The sequence below is a fragment of the Malaya genurostris genome, chromosome 2 (assembly GCF_030247185.1).
Source record: "Malaya genurostris strain Urasoe2022 chromosome 2, Malgen_1.1, whole genome shotgun sequence".
In the NCBI taxonomy this organism is placed as follows: Eukaryota; Metazoa; Arthropoda; class Insecta; order Diptera; family Culicidae; genus Malaya; species Malaya genurostris.
The window spans coordinates 51,025,118-51,049,838 of NC_080571.1; the positions used below are offsets into that span (position 1 = coordinate 51,025,118).

General features: G+C 36.9%; 1 protein-coding gene across 4 annotated transcripts in view; it reads right to left on the reverse strand.

Annotated features, from left to right (window-relative positions):
• LOC131433049 (myogenesis-regulating glycosidase) overlaps nucleotides 1–24,721 on the reverse strand; it is a 48,907-nt gene that overhangs the window by 9,897 nt on the left and 14,289 nt on the right. Inside the window, exons 2-5 of one of the 4 annotated variants that reach the window (XM_058599780.1) lie at nucleotides 23,467–23,836; nucleotides 23,246–23,408; nucleotides 14,389–14,522; nucleotides 7,848–8,016 (exon numbers count right to left, since the gene is read on the reverse strand). In XM_058599780.1, coding sequence (XP_058455763.1) covers nucleotides 7,848–8,016; nucleotides 14,389–14,522; nucleotides 23,246–23,408; nucleotides 23,467–23,816 — 816 coding nt within the window. In that variant the 5' untranslated portion in view covers nucleotides 23,817–23,836. Of the gene's footprint in view, nucleotides 1–7,847; nucleotides 8,017–8,090; nucleotides 8,508–8,553; nucleotides 8,838–14,388; nucleotides 14,523–19,909; nucleotides 20,117–23,245; nucleotides 23,409–23,466; nucleotides 23,837–24,721 lie in introns of those variants that run through there. The other 3 variants (XM_058599781.1, XM_058599782.1, XM_058599783.1) reach the window with 3 other exon arrangements.

The following is a 24,721-nucleotide window of genomic DNA, read 5'->3' on the forward strand; positions in this document are numbered from 1 at the left end:
TCCCCAAAAAAAAATTTAAATTAAAAAAATATATAATGTCAGCATAGCTAGTAAAACTAACTATGCTGAAACATAGGAAAGAAAAGAAATTGTAAGTATTCAAAGGAGTATTTTTGTTATACGGTTTGTAAAAAAAATACGAAAAAAGCTGAAGATTGCTTACAACACTTCTACGAATAGTCGGAAGCAGGGGCGTGCCTAGAATATTTTTTCGAAGGGGGTGTTTCAAAACATGATGATCAAATATCATACGTATGGGAATGTGTCTATAATTACTTGAAAAATGTTTCGTTATAAAGTCGATTATTGACAATTTTATTCGTTTTATAATTAACTTCAATATTCAAAGAGAAGAATTTTCATTATATTATAGTTTTTCGATTTTCCATCCTGAATATGCTTGTTGGAAGGATTATTTTATGGTGCGGAAATTTCAGACTGGTAGTATGCTTAACTATACAACCGGTAGTAGTGTATCGATAATAAGCTATCCACATACATTAGTGTTGTACGCATATATTGTTGATGGTATTTTATGCTCAGATCACGGCATGCTGTGCGTTTGGCTGTCAGCTTTCGTTTGTTTACTTGTTTGTGCGGTTGAAATTTTGCGTTTTCAAAAAAGTGAAAATTAAAGTTCTGGACACATGGCTACGTGAGAAGGGTATTACTACACGAAAATGTGCGAAGTGGTTTGGAATTCATCATGCCAGTGTTAAAACCATCATTAATAAGTTTGGGGAACACTATTCTTGGGATGAGCTACCATGAAGAGACAGAAAACCCGGTTTGTCCAACCCAAAACTGAACCAGAAAGGGGTATCTCTAATCAAGAAGAACAAATCAATGTCAATACGTGATTTGGCCAAAAAAGCAGAAACGAGTGTCGGAATGACCTGAAGACCTACAAGAAGCAGAAATTCTCGAAACAAAGTTTGGAACAGAAGTAGCGAGCAGCAACACAGGCCCGGAAATTGTATTCGCGTTTATTGCAGTGTCCGGATGCATGCATTTTGATGGACGATGAGACTTATGTAAAGGAGGACTCAAAAACCCTTCCAGGTCCACAATACTTTACTGTCGTCGTTGGGGAGGATGTGAGCGATGCGGACAGGTCGATTCAAGTGCAGAAATTCGGTCGAAAGGTACTGGTATGGCAAGCAATATGTTTCTGTGGTTTGAAGTAAACAATTTTTTACACTACCGGAACTATAAATCCAGAAATCTATCGATCTGAGTGTCGATTGCTGCCTTTATATAAAAAGCATAGTACACCTCCACTGTTTTGGCTGGATTTAGCGTCGGCTCACTATGCCAAAACCACTCTCAATTGGTTTGCGGAAAAGTGAATAAATTTCGTTGGGAAAAACATCAATCCACCAAATTGCCTTCAGCTTCGACCCATTGAACGTTACTGGGCAATCGTGAAGAGGGTCTTCAGGAAGACTGGTAAGGCAGCTGGGAACATGCAGGAGTTCGTAAAAAATTGAGCTCAAGCGTCCAAAACATGCGATGCAACACTTGTCCGAAACTTGATAAAGAGCGTTCAATCCAAAATTCGAAAATTCGTGTAAGAATAACTTAAATTTCATCCGGTTTTCATTATGCTCAAGTTTAACCTCGTACAATAGAGGATCAATTTTTAGTTTGAATAAAATATCGTTTTTTATCATAATTTGAAAGCAAAATTTGTGGATAGCTTATTTTCGATACACTTCTTAATAGCTAGTAAAAACTGAGATAAAACTTTTAAAGCGATTTTCTCATAACCACCTTTTCTCATTTTCTTGGCAAGATTTCTCGAAAATGATCTTACAGAATTTGGTAAGCGCTAAATCAAATTATTCGCCGTGATTTGAGGAAAAAGATGGACTTTGCGTAACGTTGCGTTATAACGCAGATCTTGGCGGATTTCACATTAATATTGTCATATTTTCTGTTGTTTTACATATAAAAGTTTCTTAGTAAATAGTATTGGGAATTGATACCATCTCAACAGCATGATATTTATCATGTCCGACCGCCTCTATCACCATCGTTCACAGGATAAAGGATAAAGAGAAGGGGAACTGTTGATACTTTACCTACTTTCCGGAAGGACGACGACTCATCATTCTCTTCCATAGGTGTCGCGGAGTTGGAGATTTGGATTCACATGAGGTCCAGGATTCGCTCTTAGCTATCGATACAACCATGGTATAAGATGGAACTAAAGATGAAAAACGTGTTTTCATCATAGAGTGCAAATTAACTACACACCACACCATTCATATTGAATCAGAATCCCAATCTCTATGATCACTTGTTCTAAGTAATTACCAATTCGACACACAGAACATCGATAATGATGAAAAGACTTCATGAGCCAGTCTATAATAATACAACCTTGCAAGTCGTTTCACTCGTCGCCACACGAAAAACAATTTAATTCACTTTGTAAAGAATCATAATCATAAAAACTTAATTTAATTCATTTTCTATTCAAAATGAGAAAAAGCTAGTTTTCGAAAAGTTTTGACGGAAGTGAAAATTTTTCACGTACGACGCATGCACCTATCGAGATTTTTTTATAAACAATAAAATATATAAAAGAAAAACATAGAAATAAATATTTTTGGCGTAGTTCATCTTGGTACGGCCTTCCTCCTAAGTGAAATGACACCTCATTGGCAAATTTCAGACAACTCACAAGGACGCACTCCTCCCAATAATGAGAAGGTGCATACTCAACTTTAAACCCTCATAAAAACAACAATATTCAGCTTATTATTATAAATTCAAAACTTTTGTATAGTTTAGATCCTGCAATAACCATATCCGTGAAGTATAGTTTTTATAAATAAATTAATTTTGAATTAATAAACGATCAAAAACGTAAAAAACTGGAATACCCTTAATACAATACGGTTCGTCGCTAACAGATCCCATGAACGATCACTACCTATTTATTACCAGCAAATTTCCACTTTGTTTTTCTTTCCGAAACATCCCAAGTAATTTAAGAAAAACTATAGTTCTTCTATTCGTATGTCTAAATTTTTTCAAGGTCACTTTGAATGTGTGTGTTTTCAACAAAAATTGGAATTTTTGCAAATGTCTTCTAATTGTTTTAGCATAATGAAATGTTATTTTTGAAAATAAAGTTTAAAAAAACGGTGGCAAAAATAATTAAAAATAACTTTTTGTTTTAGTTCTAGTTTTTTCAGTCAATTTACTGTCTTGTGGAAAGCTTTCAACGTTTTTTCGGTGTGTATTTTATGTTGACTGCCCGACTCCTATTGTTTTCTACACAAACTTCTATGCAAATTCATATGTATTTTGATCGATAGTCCTTGGATACTGATAATCTGGCAAGGAATTTTCAGCTGAAGACTAAAAATCATATCAATTCGCCATTAATGATATGATAAATGCAAAGGCTCCAGCGAGTTTTTCACTGCCAGGACTGTATTTTTTATGGGACAATATAAGGTCAAAAGATTCTAAACTCGGTTCTGTCGCTGTCATATTCTGAGCTCCGATCAAAAATCGGGTTTTCTCTAGAGAGGCAGTCTACAGCGATGCTTGAGGAGCTATTGGTTGAATGCGCGATCTTTCGTCCAATGATTCATGGTCGCTGTAGTTGCTTTCATTTTTTTGGAAGCATCGTTAAAAGTTTTCTTTTTGTATTATTTTTTCGTATTGTTGTTGAGCCCCGTTAGTTAGTATTTTGTTGAAATGTTTAATTGTTGTTGATTGTGGTATCAGAAATTCTGGGGTTGCTTTGAGCGAGAAGAGAAAAGTTTTCGATATTCTTAAATTTAGGTGTACTACATCACTCAATTAGTCGTGTAACTGACACAGAGATGGCGCTATCGTTGCCAAATTCACATGGCGTTTAAGAAATACCACCGTTCAAAAGACTATGTGTAAGAATTTATGACATTACGATTAGTTATAAAAAGTGACAGCCCTTTAAGTGAAGCTACTTTTTCAAAACAAAAGATTCAAAACAATTTCGTGTGTTAATTTATCATTGCTTATTGAAAAAAATATTCAGTACAATTATCCATTCAGAAGAACCATTTATTATTGACATGCTGAACGTTCAGACACCGATGATGGTGAACGATCTGGTCGTTCAATTGAGGAAATTACTCTATAAAACATAGAAAAAAAGCAGAAATTGGTTATATCTTATTGTAAATGGAAACTGCGTGAGATAGCTGAGGTCGAAAAATATAAAAAAGTTCGCGTTTACCCACAGTCTATAAAATATAACAACGTTCTATAGATGCAGTGTTTCACCATGTTTACAAGTAAGAAATCGGATTTTATGCATCGATATGTGACAATGGATGAAACATGGATCCGACACTTCACTCAGGAATCAAAAGGTTCATCATTTGAGTAGACTGAAGCCGATGAACCACGCCGGAAGTGTCCGAAGACACAACAGTCAGCTGGGAAGGTTATGGCTTCAGTATTTTGGGATGCACGTGGTATAATCTTCATCGACTATTTTGAAAAAGGGAAAATAAATCAATATGGAATTCTACATAGCGTTGTTAGATTATTTGAGTGCAAAAGAACTAATATGTGAGTGAAAAACAAACTCATATGTCGAAGAAAAAATCACTACTTCACCCAGAAAGTACAAGTCGATGGTTAAACTGAACGACTTACACTTTTAATTACTTTCTCATGCACCATAAAGTCAAGATCTGGTCCCCAATGAATACCGGCTTTTCGCTGATCTAAAAAAAATGCTCACTAGTAAGAAAATCAATTCAAATGAAGAAGCAATTGTCGAATGTGAAGCCTATATTGAGACCAGAGACAAACCCTTCTACAGAGTTGGTCATTTAAAGTGAAAGCACTTTTTCCTGAACAAAATATAATTTTCACTTCGATTATAATTTATTTTTATTCGAGGAAATAGTGATCTATATCCTATTATCATCCTATCCTAATATAGCTATTGTTTTGAAAATGATATCGCGTAAAGATGACCGGCCTTGAGTACAAAATGTGCCCTTTTTCGGCGTTTTCCATCGTTTTGGCCAATGTATCGGTCGATATGACGACGATTTCACGTTGCTTTCTTTGAGTTAAGCTATGGTACTTGGCTCATCAGCGTATACCATGGATTTCAAATAGCCTCACAAAAATTAGTCCAGTGGCGTCAAATCAAGTGAAATCAGTGAAAATCACTGTTTTTCGATACGACTCGTCCGGGGAACAATGGTCGTAACAAATTGATTGTTAGTCGAGCTGTATGGCATGTTGTACAGTCCTGTTGTAATCTGTTCAAACCATTCTCACGAACAATGGACATCACCAAATCATTTATTATGGCTCGATAACGATCGCCGATCTTAGAAAAAATAGGGACCAATCACCATATCCGCCCAATCACCACACCAAACTGTAACTTTTTGGTCGTATAGAGACTGTTCCTCATTTATTTGAGCATTTTCAGTGGCATAGAAGCGACAATTTTGCTTATTACCGCATCCATTTAACGTAAAATGTGCCTCGTCTGTCATGACTATTTTTCGACGAAAATTGGCCTAGTTTTGAACGTAAAGCTGAACAATTTCAGCACGGTATTTCGGTGTGTACTGTTCCATGGTAAAATTGTCTTGGAATGACTTTTCCAACGGGGTATGTCATTAGTCGATGTGATAATTTTGTCAAAAGTTAATGGGTAGCCCGATGCACGGCGACAAGATGTTAGAGAAGCGTTGGAATGATTATGTTGCTATTAAAGGAGATAACTTTGAAAAATCAAATTCGATTTTAGGGCAAATCTACAAGTGTTTAACTTAGTTAGTCACACGACTTTTTGAGTGATGTGTTACTTTTGTCCGATTTCTCACTAGGCTTACCGAAATTGGCATCTCTAAAACTCAGCGTTATCAGATTTGTTCAGTTGAAGCTCTTGTACCTTGTTTATATCGAGCTGTATTTTTTTTCCTCTAGCAAGTTTTAAATTTCACTTACTGAAGGCAGAAGGAATTTTTTATTGGAGGCTCGTTCATCGAACAATCGTCTTATTGTTTACTACACTGTATTGTGCTTTGTTACTATCACAGAGACAGACACGTAGCACGTGTGTAGATTAAAAATTTATATTTACATAATTTTATCTGAGTATACTATTACATTTTGTGTTTGCTAAGTATGGAACCCTGCAAACTTTTTCGAAGAAATGATCTTTTTTGAGCACCGAATTTTGCAGTACATTTCGCGTAGGTACCAGTGAAAAATACGTTGGATCCCAAAGGCCAATAAAAGCAACATTTTCCATCACTTATAAGCTAATGTTCGTTGTCTTGGAATGTCTCTTCTTCCAATAACATAAGCAATAGAATCGAAAAACATCTCCTTTTGACTGAACCGAGTCAAAGCTGCTAAATGTCATTATCAACTAGCAACTTTGCACGACGAAGATTGAAAGGCTTATGTCACTGGACTGCTGCCAACCAAGCTCTACCAATCATCATATATTGAGTGTCTGAGAGCCAATCTGTCATAACTTAAATTCTCTTGATATTACACTCACCAGGACGCTCATTGATTGCCGATGCGATTAATGTTATCTTCATTTCTCCTGTCACTGTTTGATTACGATGTGTCTAAATATCAATCAAAATTTATGCTGTTGAATTATATTCATTTACACCAATAAACTCCGAAGTTCGATGACTTTTTGCAAAGAACAATGAACTTTATCAATTTATGTTTATGTTAGTACTCTCATGGAATTTTTTTACTTCAACAGGGAATAGGAGAATGAGAAAACAAAAAAGTGGTCTGTCTTTGACTGAGTATACTTCTACTTGGTCATAGAACTATCGAGTATCTCATTTGACAGACACTTTGACCGTACCGATTACAGTTGACGATAATTATAGTCAGTCTGTCAAGTTCATTTGACATGACTGACAATTTGCAGCTCTGAACCGACCCTCTCAGCAGGTGGCTCTATTTTGTTGGTCGTTGAGCGCTTGTTGAACGACATACTGCACGAAATATTCGTTCGGTTTTCTGAAACGGATTGTTGTTGTTTTTTCTCTTGCATAAATATTGTTAAAATTAGGTATTACCTTCATATAGAAGAAAGATTTGTTGTTATTCTACGAGAAGTAGAAGTATTGTACAGGTACGTAGTGTTAGTTTAAAAATTAAGTGGAAAAAATTTCGGAAATTTTCCAGTAAAACTCGTCCAACAGGGCTCCAACTCCTCGTATTAAAAATGGCTCAACAATGGACCTCTGTCTGCCGGTTTTGTTGAACGAAAAAAAATGGCAGTCGGCTCAATGGTCTGTTTCAAAATCCACAAACGAAGGTCCCGTGTTGGCCTCCCGTTGAACGATTGATTGGACGTTCATTGGACCAATGATCCAACGTATTAGACCAATGAAGGACCACCGTTGAACGTTTTTTTTCTAAGAGGAAAGTATTCAACATTGAAAAAAGCTTTGACAAAAAAAAATGATTCGATACGGATTCTGGTAAACAACCGGTTCGGTTTAATTAGCGAAGAGTTCAATTTCAATGGACAATGGTACTAATTAATTTATCTTGTTTGTGCACTTGGAAAGAGTAAACAAAACACACAACTGATAAGGAGCACTATGCAATATGTGTTCTCATTTGATCAGTCGAACGCATCCTGAACGTATAAGCTAATTAAATAACTCTGAGATTTGATGAAAATTTGAAAAACAATGCAATGTTTAGCAAAAATAACTTAACTTACTGATGGCACTTTCGCTTGAAGCTTGATAAATAACATAATGAAGACATAAATCAAAACGTCCATAGCGTTCCTTATAAACAAAATCTATTTAGGATCCTACCTGCATTTTCTCCTTCAGCAGACTGGCCAGCGAATTTACGCTAGTGATAGAGTTCTGATTGCTCAGAACACTCTGCGTGTCGAAGTCATTCGCCATCATTTCCTTATCGTTCAGCCTCAGGGCCGGCAGCGGGGCAATCGATCCTCGGCGTCTACTCCGGAAGAGGTGCCTGCAAGGAACAAGGAAAACACAAACCGAAATTCAAATTACGTTATTTCAACGGAACTTGGTGTGTGCACACACCGCTAGTATGTGGTAGACGACGCGATACCGTAGTTTGCCAGAACGCCAAAGCAATTACGCAAACATTCTATCGTAATTAGTAACGGAACTCAAGGCTCATTAGACACAATGTCTCGATCGGATAACGACAGCCTAGCGCTTCGGAAATTTTGTTTACACTCTTCGTATTGAAATAAAAGCAAGAAATCTGATCCACACTCTACGAAAATTTTGATAACACGGACAACGGAACTTTCGGCACGACAGCCGATACGATCATTCATTCGTCAGCACAAACAAACGATCCAAGCAAATTTCTTAAGCAAACAACGAAATAAACTTTTAACACTTTTAATCTCTCGGTCCGCTGCTACTCCTAAATCCAAAAACCTTCGAACAACTTGACTTCCACTTCGAAGGCACAAACTGCACTATCTTCTGTTCGGTAAATCACTGACTTGAAGGAAGCGATTAATTTACTCACTTTCGCACTCGATGATGATTGTGCCGGGCGGCAGCGCAGTCATACGTGTGTGTCCAGCGGAGCAAATCTCTGGTATCTCCGTGCGGCTGTTCGGTCGCGTCACAGCGGAGAAAATTGAAATTATTGTCTCTGGTTGTAAAGAGCCGTAGAATCACCCGCACCGCTAGACGTTATCGCGTACACTGAAGGCAAACAGCCGGTTTCCAGTCAGCGAATCGAAAGCCCTTGCCGCTTCCGTACGGGCAGTTTGTATGTTTGCTTGCTTGGTTGCTTGCCAGGCGGACACTGGCAGGCAAAACAAGCAGGCCGTGGATAGCCGGGAAACGTCAGTACCATGCTTGTATAGTCTCACCGGTGAGAAAGAGAGAGAGACAGCGTGCGAGACCCAGTAAATCCGAGCATCGGACGCATCGTGCAAGAAAGCTTTTGACTGCGTTTCAAGCTTACATAGTGTATCGATAGAACAAAAGAGTGATGAAAATACCAAAGCAGAGAGCGGATGTCTTATACGCAGAGGATGGGATATATCGGGGTTGGATTTTCAACTCCGAGCATAGGGCCAGAGTTTTTCTGGCCCTAAGAGGCGAATGACCTTAAGGTTAAAGCCTCTATGGTCGAAACAAAAGAATGTTTAACACTATACCACACCTTATCGGGAAGACGTCGGCTTGAAAATGCCTTGTTTGATATTCCTTCGCTCTGTTTCTCTAGCGATACATAATGTAAAAATAAAGATTTCTTAGGACGACGCGGTTGATGCAAATGGTGCAGAATTGTCCGATGACGGGCCGATCGAAGCGCTACGATCGGCCCCATATCGTGCTCAATCGGTCCGATAATCGGGCCGATGATCGGACCGATACGGGTCGACAAATTTCATAGGGGAGCTGCTTAGACGTAACGAAAGGCTCGATCATGTAGGCAATTAGATTAGCATGGATTCTGACGAACTCTCATAATTGATTACGTTTCGCGAGAAATTTCCACTCCACAGTTTGAATTGTGATGATATGTAAACAATAACAGTTGATTAATTGCATTTCATTCACTCAATGAAAAATGATTCAGCGAAAGTTTGGAAGATGAAGATCGGCCAAGCCAATTATTCTAAGCACATAGAGATGATCTACCGGGCACGATTCTGATAACTTGAATATTGTTTTACGATTTGGAGTCTGCGTTACTCTAATTTCATGAGCAACGAATCATTTAAATTACCATAATGCAATATTCTGGAATAATCTACCAGTTATCCGTTTGTCAAATGTAATCCGGTAGTAGAGATAATTTAGAAGTAAAGGATGATGGATAACAACAGTCGTAGATCTTGTTTTGAACAAAAAAATATTGTAGAATATTTCTTGGCAGAATATTGATATATTTAAAATGTTTTCCTTGGGCCCACAATATTAAATTTAGTTTTTCAGCAAGTAATCATAAGGCCCCTAATAAGAATATATATTAATTAAGTTTACGTTTCGTCTTCGACTCATCAGTGCGTCAGCAGATTATGCTGACGCAAACCCCCGGATCAACATAATCCGCTGAGCAGACGTAAAGTTAATGCTATTTGCAAGACACTTTTTTTTTTGTACACAAGAAGTGTAACGTCTAAACTGACGTCTCGAACGAAACAAGTTTCGGCTTACTGGCCGTACAGATTGTGATAATTTGAATATATATGCTTCAAGAAATACACAGTAAGAACTATAACAAGTGTTGTTAGTATTTCTATATTGTATATAAATAACAAAACAAGATCATGTATTACCTTACACCTGAATAAAAGAGATCAGAACGAATAAAAAACTCCCTTCTTAATCCACCTAGTTGTGTGATAATGCCTTTCTCTTGCCATTCAAGAAGTCTCATTAAAACATTTCTAAGATGCTATTCTCGGTTATTAGTATTGTAAGCTTATCAAATAAAGACTGTCCCAGAAAGTATGGACGCAACCAACAACCGCTGCCATTTCGCAATGGTTCAGAATCTGTCAATTTTTATGGCTGCGTCCTGTTGTTTACATTCTTTTCTAACCACTTGTGCAGTTGTTTATTCGTTTTCATTAGTTTGTTTCGAAATGCGTGGACTTTCAGCAGAACAACGTCGAAAAATTGTATACAAATGCTCCACAGAACGCGGACTGTCACTGAGAAAGATAGCAAAAATGGAAGGAGTAAGTGAAAAAGCCGTGCGAAATACAATCAGGAAGTTCGGTGAGGATAACACCTTTGAGGATAAACCGAAAACGGGTCCAAAAAAAGGTCCTGCTAACCCTCAGTTGGATAAACGTATACTTAAGGCGTTCGAGCAAAAGAAGGAGGTTTAAGTTCGGGATGTGGCCAAAAAAGTGGGCACTTCGAAGTAAAATGTTCTTCGTGCTAAAGAACGTTTGAATCTTCGAACCTATAAGAAGCAGAAACAATCAAAACGTAGTCCGGAACAACAAGCATCGATCAGGCCGAGGGTTCGAAAGCTGTACAATACGATTCTTGCTGGAAATTTGAACTGCATAATCATGGACGACGAAACCTGCGTGAAACTCGATTACAAATCCTTGCCGGGACCACAATATTATACGGTGCGAGAAGAGCAAGTGTTAAACATGTCCGAGACATCGATTGAAGTCGAAAAATTTGGTAAGAAAGCTATGGTCTGGCAAGCAATTTGTAGCTGCGGTAAGATTTCGAAACCCTTCATCACCACTGCTTCAATGAACAGCGAAATATATATCAAGGAATGTTTGCAAAAACGACTTCTACCCATGATTCGAAGCCACAAGGATCCTGTTGTCTTTTGGCCAGATCTTGCTTCTTGCCACTACTCGAAATCAACGGTAGAATGGTATACTACCAAAAATGTCACTTTCGTCCCAAAAGACATGAATCCACCAAATTGCCCACAACTTCGACCAATTGAGGAATTTTGGGCATTAACGAAGGCACATCTTAGGAAACATGTCTCGGCAGTCGAAACCATTCAACAGTTCGAAAAAGATTGGAAAAAAGTGTCAAAACTTGTCGCCAAGAAGTCTGTACGGAATTTAATGAGGAACGTTCACAAGAAGGTGCGCCAGCTAGTCTACAATGGCTAAGTAGCAAATGTTGAGAATAATATTCTGTAGTTGTAGTCTAATATTATCAGTATATCGAATAAAATTTGAATATCTAACAGTTGTGAATTATTTACAGCAAAATCAAAGTGTGTCCATACTTTCTGGGACAGTCTTTAACCTAATACTAGGTTTCGAATGAGTCTAAGTTTTCGAAATTTATTCTTTCATCTCCGAAAGATTTTGTTGCATTGTAATACACTGGGATTTGTTGGTTACGTCACATATAACAATACAGCTCTCGAACCGGCCGCTATAACCCTTGTAAATTTGATTGAGATTGTTAGCTTTCAAATGAGCCTAGGCTAATCGAAATTTATCCGAAACCGAAAGCACCAGAACCGAAAGATCTACGAACTAGATCTACAATTGAACAGTAGCTTTCAAATGAAAGCCTAGGTTTTTTAAAACCGGCTCAGAAATCTCTGAGAAAATTGTACGGTAAAAAAACAACGCGCTTCGTCGGTTACGTCACTTATATCATCATATTTCCGGAACCAGAAGTCACAGCCATTTGATCTTCGAACTTGATCAATAGCCATAGGTTTCAATGGGTTTCAAACGAGTCTAAGATTGTTAAAATAGGTTGAGCCATCTCTGAGAAAATTGAGCGGCAAAAAAACTTCGAAAAGTGCACATGTAGACATTTTCCGAAGTGGGTGGGTAATATCAGAGACATAACAGGATGACGTGAACACAAATAAAACTAACACTTATTCCATCACATAAAATAATGAGACAGAGCCAAAAAGAGTACAAATACGGTATGGTACGGTACGAACTACCCCCGGTGAATGACCGATAGGTTAAAACCGGGCTAAAATAAACAACTAACTAACTAACTACAATAATTTCAATGAAAGAAAATATCAGAAAATCATTTAATAATTAAATTAATTACTTCAAAGTCAACTGCGCAAGCTAAAATGAATGAAACATATTTATTTTTACATTTTATACCTATCCAGTAGCACAGGCTAACATACAGGAGACTCAATCGGATTCTTTAATAATTTTAATGGTCATTTCGAATATTCCTGTAGTTGGAACAGTACTCGCATATGCCATGATGGCGCCACGTTACCCTATCAAAAACATCCAATTTCCATCTAGACTGTGTTTACTTTTTTTTCATTTACCAACAAAGTTGCCATTCATACAGATACATATGTTACATCTGTAATGTACTGATTTGTATACGTCCATGCGGATTGCATGCAGTATACAGATTTTATAGATATTGGCAAAACTAAATACAGCCAATTTTGCTTCATATCGAGTGATTTTTAAAATAAGAAAGTAAAAACTACTAAGAACTATCAGAATTTATTTGGTTTCATCAAACGAAATCGACAAAGACGACAAGACTAAGTGAGTTCCCATAGTGCATTTTTATTGTAAAACCATGTCTTCTCTAACAACTATATGTTAAGTAAACTTCACTTCAGTAGTTTTCCCTTGAAAAAGGCCATCAAAAACTGCCGAAACATGGGGAAAATTTAAAAACAAACCACTTTTTATTCATAGTAAAGCCTTTTTTACTTTTTGTTTGGATCTTCCTCAGATGAAGCTATCCTGATGAAACATTATTCTGGTCATTTTTTTTAAAGAACAAAATTATCAGACTCTATAGACTTTTATACTGCCGTTGCATGGCAGTATAAAAGTCTGGAAGGAATGGCGTAGAGGAGCATTCCAGTCAAGCAAACCAAAGTTTCATCACTACCAAAACAGCAAACAAGGAAATATACCGTGAAGAATGCCTTAAAAAGCCATTTAAACCATTCCTACGCAACTATGACGCTCCCTCGCTATTCGGGTCTGATTTGGCATGTTGCCACTACGCCAAATATGTTTTGGAATGGTATAAAGCGAATGGAGTCCATGTTGTACCGAGAAAGGTGAATTCACCTAGCAGCCCGTAACTGCAACCAATCGAGGGTTATTGGGCTCTCGTGAAGAGAAAACTCTTCCGACTATAGAATAAATTCAAAAATCTTGGACAAAAGCAACTAAATCGATTGCAGAGCAATCTACTCAGACCCTGGCTGAAGTAAATTCAAAAGTTCTTCGTTTGTTCATGAAGGGTATTTAAGTAACTGTATTTTTTTAAGGTGACTAATAGTGCACAATTAAAACTTTCTTATTTTAATCAAAATCTCATGTATAATATTTTGGTATTATTCAACGTATTTTTTTATCCTTGAGAGATAACAAAAAAATTTGTTTTGGTATAAACTAGTATAATCTCCAAAAAGAAACAGCTATCAAATCGGTTAGGCTATATCTGAGAAAACTAAGTGAGCTCAACTATTGCAAGTAGTTCCCAAATTGGAATCCGGGAAGCGGTATTAGCCAAATGACCTTCAAACTCTTTTAGTTTTGAGTCAAATTTAGAAGATTTTATACGATTTCAATGGCGGGTTGAAATTGTATACAATTCTGTTATCATCGTATTGTTTCGGGGCCGGAAGTCAATTCCGAACGAAATTCAGCAGTTTTGCGTGAGAGTATAAGACCTTTCCTTCGAATCTAAATTTGTGAAAATCGGTCAAGCCATCTCGGAGGAAAATGAATGAGTTCTATTTTGGAGTACATGACCACTATTTCCGGTGCTTCCGGAAGCGAATAATTTCACAAATATTCATGTAACAATGTGACTAATGTGAGAAAAGCATCATTACACCACACATTTTATATCAAATAGCAATCATCAAACTTACTTCGGACTCTCCGGCTTCTTCTCTTCGTCACTTTCATCTTCATACTGTAGCATAGGTTTCAGACTAATCGGCGTACCTGGCGTCTCTGACGGAGTCACTGTTGTTTCCGTGCTGATACTCGTGGTTTCAACCACCTACGGGAGCGAAAAAAAAAGAAAATATTGGAATATAAATTAAACATTCTCAGTAGATTATCAACAAATATAATCAATACCGATATAAATTTTAAAATTTTTACCAACTACTTTTCATTCTGCTTAAATTTGTTATATTCTAATGAGTTGAAGATAAAACGTAACATGAAATAAAATACTTTATTGCTGAGAACACGCCTTACTCTAATGGTTCCAGCATTTTATTGCATTGCAAGAACCTATCTGTCGATGATATACTATGCTACCTTACACGCTACTGGTATAAAATTATCACACCTCGGTTGCATAACAAACGGCGAATTCTTTTCCCTTGTTGGCTGGAATCTACAATCTGAAACGCGCAAGTGTTCGTTGCATTTCTTTAGTACGGAGATTCCCCCAACCGCAAAATAGCAATATTACAATATAGTTTTTCTCACCCTGATCGCTGCAATTTAAAAATTTTAAATTCATTTTATTGTTTTTTCTCAGAACCTCAGGATCAGATTAGCTGACTAAAGTTGTTATTTTTGAGTATTGTCCGTTATCGGACAAATCAACAAAGCGGAAAACAAAACCTCTGCTTGTTTAAACCAGCAATCATTCAAGTTCACATGACAAATAAACGTCACTTTGATGGAGTACATATGTTTATTTGTCATTTTAAATTCTATATTATAGTGAAACGAATTTTAATTATGCTGATTAGATGATTTTTTTCATAACAAATTTTTGTTAACTCACTAATTGGAAAGGGTACTGCCAATAATCAGTTTTTGAGCAGGATAGAACTACAGACTCTTATAGTAACAGACCGGGGAAGGATTTCCAAGGGAGCCATGAACATTTGAAAAAAAATCAAACTTATAGCGTTTTCGTTTTCAACGGTGTAAGGCAGAAAAGGATGTCTTAAGAGACGGGTGGGGCCTAACATTTTCCTTGTATTTTATTTTTTTGTATTTATTGACAATAAACTTTAAACGTGTATTTCTCGAAAGCACATTTCAAAATTCCGTGTCCATCGTTATTTAAAAACTACTTCACACAGTCGTGTGCCGTGTTGCTACTAGATCGAGAGTCGTATGCTTCGAAGAACCAGCTGTCGATGCTGGCTCATCTGCTGGCTCATGAGCTGGAATGGGGAGCTAGCTCGTGAGCTGAGTTGAGTGTCCGTTTTTTATTTAATAATATAATACAATTTTTAAGCACACAGTGTCCGCTCTTGTATTGTCTCTTGTCAGTAGGTGGACTACACAAATAGCACACGCTCATGAGTCTGGTTTGAAAAGCACAACCACGAGTTTAATAGGCACACACTGCAGGTATAGAGCAGCTCGTGTGCTGAGCTCGGATATCACTGAGCAAAACAAACCCCTTTGTTACACCCAATTTGGAGCGTGTATAGTCGGTGATCTTGTAGTATTTTATGTCAATTTTTGTGTTAATTTTTTTAAAACAGGTTTTGCTATCATATTCTGCATTCCTATACAAATTTATTGAACTTGATACATCACATGTACTTTTTCGATTCATTCCAATCAGACAAAGTAATGCGTATCTTTCGGGAACCTTCAGATAATTAGGTCCCAAACAAACAAATGATTGATTATTGCTAATTCCTAATTGACGACTTATGTTTGACTTATGCGCTGGCAATTACAGGAACATTTCGAAATATGCGCATATTTATATGACTTGATATACCTTATGATAAAAAAAGAACCGGAATTTTCATTTTAAAATTCCCGCGCTTGCCCAATCGGTAAACTTTTATTCTCTCAACGTTGGCAACACTTTTATACACATTCTGTCAAATTTTGACGCATATCGTACGATTAGTTTTTGTTTGGCGTCTATACAAAGAAGTTGAAAAATTTTCGTGTGACGATTTTTATAATGGATGAAAATTTAGAACAATGTGCGTGCATCAAATTTTGTGTTGCAAATGGATTTAAGTGTTCCGGAACGTTGAAAATGTTAGAAAAGGCCTTTGGTGAATCGTGTCTAGGAAAAACACAGGCATACGAGTGGTATAAACGCTTCAAAGGTGGTCGTACAAGCTTGGATCATGATGAGATCCCTGGCCGCCCAACAACATCTGTTATTGAAGAAAACATTGAATCGGCGAAGCAAATCGTGTTGCAAAATCGTTCTGTACTGATTAGAGAGATTGCTGTGTTGTTGGGCATCTCTTATGGATCAACCGAACACATTTTAACTGATGTTTTGGGTTTGAAACGCATCGCTTCTCGGCTGGTGCCAAAAAAGCTGAATTTCATCCAAAAACAGCGTCGTGTTGATGTGGCCAAAGAGATGATTTCCGCAGATAGTGACCCCCGCATTCATCGAATGCATCATAACTGGTGATGAGGTGTGGATCTATGAATATGACGTCGAAACCGCACAACAATCGACCGAATGGTGCTTCGAAGGCGAGCCGAAACCATCCATTATAAAAATCGCCACACGAAAATTTTTCAACTTCTTTGTATTTAGACGCCAAACAAAAACTAATCGTACGATATGCGTCAAAATTTGACAGAATGTGTATAAAAGTGTTGCCAACGTTGAGAGAATAAAAGTTTACCGATTGGACAAGCGCGGGAATTTTAAAATAAAAATTCCGGTTCTTTTTTGATCATAAGGTAGAGATAATTGAAGCACTTCCTTTTATTTATGAATCATTTTGTATCGAACATTGCTTGACGGGTGAGAAATGCATCTATAGTGTTAACACTATATTTATCCCATGAATTATGAATCAGCGTTAGATACTTTTTTGATTGCAGATTACAAAGGTCTGAATCCAGCGATCATTTACTTCTCGAACTCAGATAGGCTGCGCTAAGGATCTACTTAAAAGCTTAGGGGAACAGCCATTGTTGAAAAACCCAGGAGCAGTTTTCTCCGCTATTGGTAGGTGAATATTCAAGAAAAAACCTGTTTTAATCCACCTAGTGGTGTAATGATGCCTTTCTCATATTACTTATATTTTCAAAAATATCATCAGAAGATTTTGTGAAGAATTTTTTTTCAATCTTGAATAAAATAAGAAACTTTCTTTGTGTATAAACTAACATAAATACATAAACACTCTTTACCCTATGGTTCTGGAACCGGAAATCGGACCCGGATGAAATTAAACAGCAACCTATGAGACTGTAGGAACTTTTATTTGAGTCTGTTTGTGGAAATCGATCAAATCTCTAATCGATCTAAGAAAATAGAGTGAGCCTCGTATTCAACTTTTTGACCACTACTTCTGGTACTTTTGGAACCAGGAACTTGGAACCAGTATAGCCAAAGTCGGTTCGTTCAGTAAGTAACTAATATAGCTTACGAATTGAATCAGTTTTAACCCAAATCTAGAAGAATTCTACCCTTCGTCGCTCTAATGACGGTGTGAAATTCCATAGCAACCTACAGGACTACGAGATTTTTTTATGAGTGACATTATTTGACACATACTCACACACAGACAAATACATTTCTCAGCTCGATGAACTGTGTCGAATTATATAGATCATATTGTAAAAACTTTCTATATGAGAGAGCCAATAAGTGCACTTTGATTGAAAAGCATCGTTATCATGATCTTGTAATAACAGTAACAAGTAGGTACAAATTGAATAAAAGGCTTAGAAATTTACATATTTTTCTCCTGAAAAATATAAATTTTAATGTGGCAACCATGCACGCTATATGAAATTGAACAAAGCACGCAGTGAGTGGAGCAAAGCCGCACGTACCGTCGCGAACTAGTTTTGCATCGTCATTTTTTTTCGATTATAGAGATTTTAACATTGTTATCATTCACCTCTTCGGACCAGAAAAGTTTTCTGACCCTATGTGCGCGGGGTTGGGAATCGAACCCAGGTGGGCAGCGTGAAAGGCATCGATTTACCCATAACGCTATACCCGTTGCCCTCCATCGTCATTTTGAATTTGAATGTTTTGACACTCCTCGCCCTATAACTTCGGAACCGGAAGTCGGATCAGGATGAAGTTGCACAGGATGATTAAAGACAATGATAACCTTAATTTGAATAATAAATCGTGGAAAACGGCTTAACCGTTACTGAGAAATCGACGAGAGTTCCGTTTTTGGAGACTTTCTTCATTATTATCGGTGCTTTAGGAAGCGGAAACCGGGGACTAGTAGTTTCAAAGTAGTTTTATAAATTCACTAACTAATAAAATCCGTCAACTAAATCAATTTATCAGTAAGTTTTATGAAAATGTGCACCTCGTTTCGCCATCGCTAGTGAAAAAATACTCATGAAATTGAACATTTTCACTAATCGCACTGTAATACCGGAACCGGAAGTCAGATCTGGATCAACTTTTCGAGGACTTTTAAAAGAATTTCAAGACCTTTCATTTGCTTCTTAGTTTGTGAAAATTTGTCAAGAAATTTCCGAGAAAATCGATTGCATATTTTTTCATAAATTTCCACATATTTCCTTGTTATTACGGGACCGGAAGCCGGATCCAAATGAAACTCAAAAACATTGTATAATGTCATAAAACCTTTTATTTGAATTTGAGTTTGTGAAAATCGGTTCAGCCATCTTTGAGAAACGTGTGTGACTATTTTTTCCTTTTTCTGGTGCATATCACCCTATAACTCCGGAACCGGAAGTCGGATCCATATAAAACTCAGGAACTTTGTATGGGACCTCAAGACCTTTCATTTGAATCCAAGTTTCTGAAAATCGGTTCAGCCATCTCTGAGAAAATTGAGTGACATTATTTGTCACACACACTCATACATACACACACAGACATTTTGTGATCTCGACGAACTAAGACGAATGGTATATGACACTCGAACCTCCAGGCCTCGGTTCAAAAGTCGGTTTTCACAGTGATTGCATAACCTTTCTATATGAGAAAGGCAAAACATCACTTTGTTAAGAATGATGTACCAAACGAACCGATATTTCTCTGTTAATCTTCCGCTCAACGACATCGATGAGAACTCTTTCTGCGTATTGCCACAATGGCTGATTGTAAATTGCCTCTTAGAAGCGGAAATGTTGCCACGGTTGAAAATGGAGTACATTACCACCACTATTGCTAAACTGCCAGCATTCTGCAAAGTTAGTAGATATTTTTATCACTGTTGTTGCACTACATGTTGATCAATCAATTTAAAAAAAAAACTAACTTGCAATTTAATTGTATCTCGTATGCGGGTGTTTCCGTCAACTCGAACCTAATATTTGTTACATCTGTTCGAAATTGTTTACATACTAGAAAAACTCGTGTTTTCGATTTGTTGCTACACGTCAATATTTGAGGTAATTAAGTAACTACCTGTTGTTACTCTTTGTTGAAAATAAACGATTGTTTTTGTTTACCTTAATTATGCAATCTAAACTTACCAGAAGAGCAAGAATTTTTATTTTTCGAAACTTCACAAATATGTTAGATTAGATTTCGTTTCACCACTGGTAAAAATTCATTTCCTCCAAATCACCGATACCTAGATATTTTATCACACACGACGTCGTTTCAGTTTGCACTTTCAAGTGTCCATCAACAGTCTTTCGCCGTAATCTCAGCGAATGTGACAATACTAAAAACGGTTGTCGACTAAAACATTCGAATGCACATGAAACTGCAGAACCTTTAGTTGCGATCGTCCAGAAATTACTGAACTATGTTTATAAGTTGCACGGTGGTTGTTTTGCTACAGCTATAGAGCTGTAGAGAAAATTGCAACGAAATTGCATAATTAAGTTTATTGTTATCGCTAATAAATGTGATTATTTCTCTGCAGGCGAACTATAGATTAGAAATCTAAACCAGTGGCATTGATGTCATTGAATAAATTCAAATCTGAAGATGATGAATTGATAATCAATTCTCGTTATACGATCAGAGTTTATCTGTGATTTGCTTCAATTTGGATAAAACTTTGTACATGCCTTCAATATAGTAAACTCTTAATTTTCACTAATGGAGGGATCGATTCAATCTTAGATTGACTTTTAAAATCGACGACTTTAAAAACTCATATTGGTTCATCCGTTATGGCGTTACCTTAACTTAACTATCCATCAATGCCCAAACAAAGAAGGAATAGGAAAAGCTAGATGAGGAGTCGTAGTCCCTCAGTCGGTGTTTTTACACGGGCAAAATTCCGATTCTAGAAATGAGCAAAACGAGTCATGATTTGGGGAAAATAACATATTTTCATGTTATGATAATATACCATGATTAAAATTTCTCGGATCATGATCCATTCGGACTGATTTCGATTAAATTTAAACGTAACGCACTTGACGTTGTTGGGTATAACTTCAGGTGTGTTTCTGCTACGATGGTAATTTTTGCAACATAAATTCAGGCGTTATGTGTGATTTTTGCAACGATGGTCATTTTTGCAATATAAATTCAGTAAAAAGCACTACTTCTTTTAAAATGAAAATATTCTGTTTTTGAAAAACGTAGACGCAAGAGATAACGTGTTTACTTGCGTTCATTACTTCAGTTTTGATTTTGTGTTTCAGAATTTAAACACTTGAAGTTGCATGAAAAAACACGAGTGAATCAAACCTCTTGAAAAAAACTCTGTCGAATTCTTGCAAAAAAAATCGTCTTATTCATAATATTTAGGTGCATCAATACAGCTTGTGTTGTTATATCTATGAAACAAATTTATCAAAGTGGTTGAACAAAATATTTTCATGATTTTCTTTAGATGGTGTTCCAAATTCACAATCGAATCAAATCGGAATATTATTCTAGCAACAACGATCACATTAAATATGTAAGAATACATTCGAACAAAATGTAACATTGATGTTTGTCAAGTGAAAAGCGTAGCCGTGCTTAGTCACTTATGATGTCAATTTTCGGTTCATTATCTTTATTTTTATGTTATGTTTAATTCTTTATCAGCCGGTGGTTAAAACAACACGATTATTAAATAACATGCTTCAGGATCAAGTAAACATTTTCAGTAGGTCTTGCTTTTCAATGTCTGCTTTTTACTTTACCATTAGTCTATTAATCTATCACATCACTTGAGGCAGAGGGTTAAATGTGATATCCGGGTAGAAAATTAGAGTTACGAGCTTTGAAAGAAATGCATTCTACAAGTAACGCATTTTCGAACCATGATTTATTTTCATGAGAGAAAAGTTATTGCTCATGATTTCATGATAAGTCAAAATGATTGGTTTCATGATTTTCTAATCATAACAGCAGTAACGGATTTCTTTCCGTGTAGGAACCTCGTTGAGTAGATTTTATTCCTCTCCTCTTCTCTCCTCTTCTTTCCCCCAACACTACCAGGAAAATGAAGCATATAAAATGGCGGAAGCACTGAAACTGACTGTGTTTTACAGAAAAATATAAGACTTTGTTTTTATCGTTCTGATTAGTACATAAATTAGTGTCTAAATTATCTAGACTTTGTCACGGTAACTTGAGGATACAAGCCATCAAAGTCGAGATATTCGATGAATAAGTAGAGTTATGCTATTTCAAGCGTTACAATTTTCAGTAGTTCTTCAGCCAGAAAAATATACAACACGAGCGGTAACCTCAATGAGTAATTCTGAAAATTTCACAGAATATTCTCGACTGGATTTCGAGGACATTTTCAGGTAGGATTTTTTTAAAATTCATCACCGTTCCCAAGAAAATTTGATTTGAAACGGGAAAAAAACCAAAAACCTACGTCTTTAACGTACTGTTGTCAGCCCTTGAGTTCCAAAGGGTTCTAAAATACAACGAGAACCAATTTTGAAATTTTATCGTGCTAATAAAAGCGATTAAATTTCAAATACACTTTGAGAGTAGCCCAATCAAAAATAAATTATCAATTTAATTTTTAATCAATTTCATTAAAAATGAGATGCTTCACAGATACTTTTGAAGATATATGCCGATTCATGCTGAAAGAATTGAAGCAAGATTGTTTAAACAAAATTTAATTTTGATCAACCTTCGCCCCAATGGAAAATTTGATTCCATTATTCAAACGCTATAAGCCCTCTAATAAGCACTCATATACTGAAACATTTTTGTTAAACAATCAATCAGCTAACTTAGACGAAACAATGCGCATATCTCACGCTTAGTCAAGTTTCCGGTAATCAGACCCATAGTTAGTTATATACAATAATAAGTGAGAAAAATAAGCTGTGTCACATAATTTTCGAACTATTTTTTCTGCGGTATTCCATCTTAAAGCCGAAGCAAAGATGTTCCATCCGATTTTATCACAAATCGTTGATTGAAAGTCGAGCAATCGGCAAAATAACATGGCGACTTTACTAATAAGATAACTGATAGTACAATAGCCTTGTATGATGTTATAAGATTACGTAATTCTGTCTATCAGTTCCAGTAAATGGAAACAAATTCTAAATCCCTACAGCCTCCGTTAAAACTGTTTGATAAATTCTAATAAATTTGCCGGTGTGCTTGCATTGAATTTGAATATAATCGTTAATTGTTAATCGAGCAGATTAGCACTTTCTCGTTTGCTGCGACAATGGCAAAGAATGACTTCCCTGACGTATGTGCGATTTCCAATGCAGCAACCGTATCGTTTGACTTCAATTGAGATAATTCAACGGCACTTCCAATATCTTATCAAAACAACCGAAATTGCGTTATCAATCACAGCATAGCTCTTCAATTGTCACGCGGGGTACGAGTAAATTCATGTGATTTATGATGATACAAAGCAACAAACAACTCACCAATATTTTACTCTCCTGCTCATCCTTTCGAACCTGGTGCAGAGCTTCCAAATCGTCCGTCGTCAAGGTTGGCATCGAGATAGAATTCCGTCGGAGGCCCACTGCCCGTTCCTGGATGATCTTAAGTTCCGTGTGTTTGTCCTTGGCTTCCTCCGCTAGAACACTGAAAACAGAGTAATGAAGGAGATAAGCAATTCCTGATTCAAAATCACTACACTCACTTCACGGAAGGATTCCGCTCGTTTTCGATCGTAACGGTTAACTTCTCCTGATTACGACGCTCCGCCAGCGATGGCATTCTGTACCGATTTACGTAAGCCATCGCTAGGTTCTCCTGACTCTCGGTCATTACATCGTCTTCGGAATCGGATGCGTTTCCGCTGGTACCCCCACCACCATCACCGACGTCATCATCATCATCTTCATCGTCGTCGTCATCGTCATCATCTTCACTATCTTCATCCGCGGAATCGAGGTAGGGTATTTTGTCTCCCTCCTCCAGCAGGTGTTGGTTGACATAATCGAAGTGATCTCTACTTCCACGCGACGGTCGGTGATTCTTATGGCTCATTGCGTTAACACGTTCTACCCCTACAATTACATTCGCACAAATGAAACATCGATACGTGAAGGGTTAATTTGTTTGCAAACAAATTGAACATTGCCGGTAACTCGTGGTATGTTTGTTGAGCGCGTCTTCAGTCGTCAGTACGGCGGACGTGAACGTGATCAAATCGATCAAGGGGATACCGAAATCAGGAACAGGTCGGGCTATCAACGTAATGCAATCCAAGGGTACCGTGCTGGATTGGAATACTAATTCTTTGGTACAACAGACCATTTTGTCACCTGACAGCCTTTGTGACTGACAAACTACGTGAAATATGTACTGAGTGCTCAGAGCTACTTTTAACTGAATGATTTGCATGCTTTCGTTGTGTAATGGGCAATATAAAGGACGGGGAAAAATTCTTTTCTCAAGTTGATTACTCGATTTGCTGAGTTTAGCTTAGCTCTAGATTTGTAAACCTCACGGCACTATTTTATACTTGTAACCGAAAACAAAAAATTACGAAATACCAAATGAGTCGTTTCAAAGTAGATGAGTAATCTTGAATTGGAATCTATCTTCGGAAAATTAATTTAGTTATCCTTTTTATTATATTGCGCCTTTTATACTTAATTAGACTCCTGCGAAAAAAATATTTGCACAGTTAATTTTGCGCAGTACACACATACAAATAAGCCACAAGTATAGAAAAAGCAGTAATGTCGCATATGCAAATTTATCTCTGAATTTACCGATTTCTGATTAACGCTTCAGATATTAATGGACCGGTAGATGTTTAAGGAATTTTGTTATTACTGAATGCAAGGATGACTTTTATCGTATCAAAGAACACTCACTAGCAACTCTTCACACGATTCAATTAGTGCCATCAAAGAGAGACGGATATCATCGCAGCAACAAAAAAC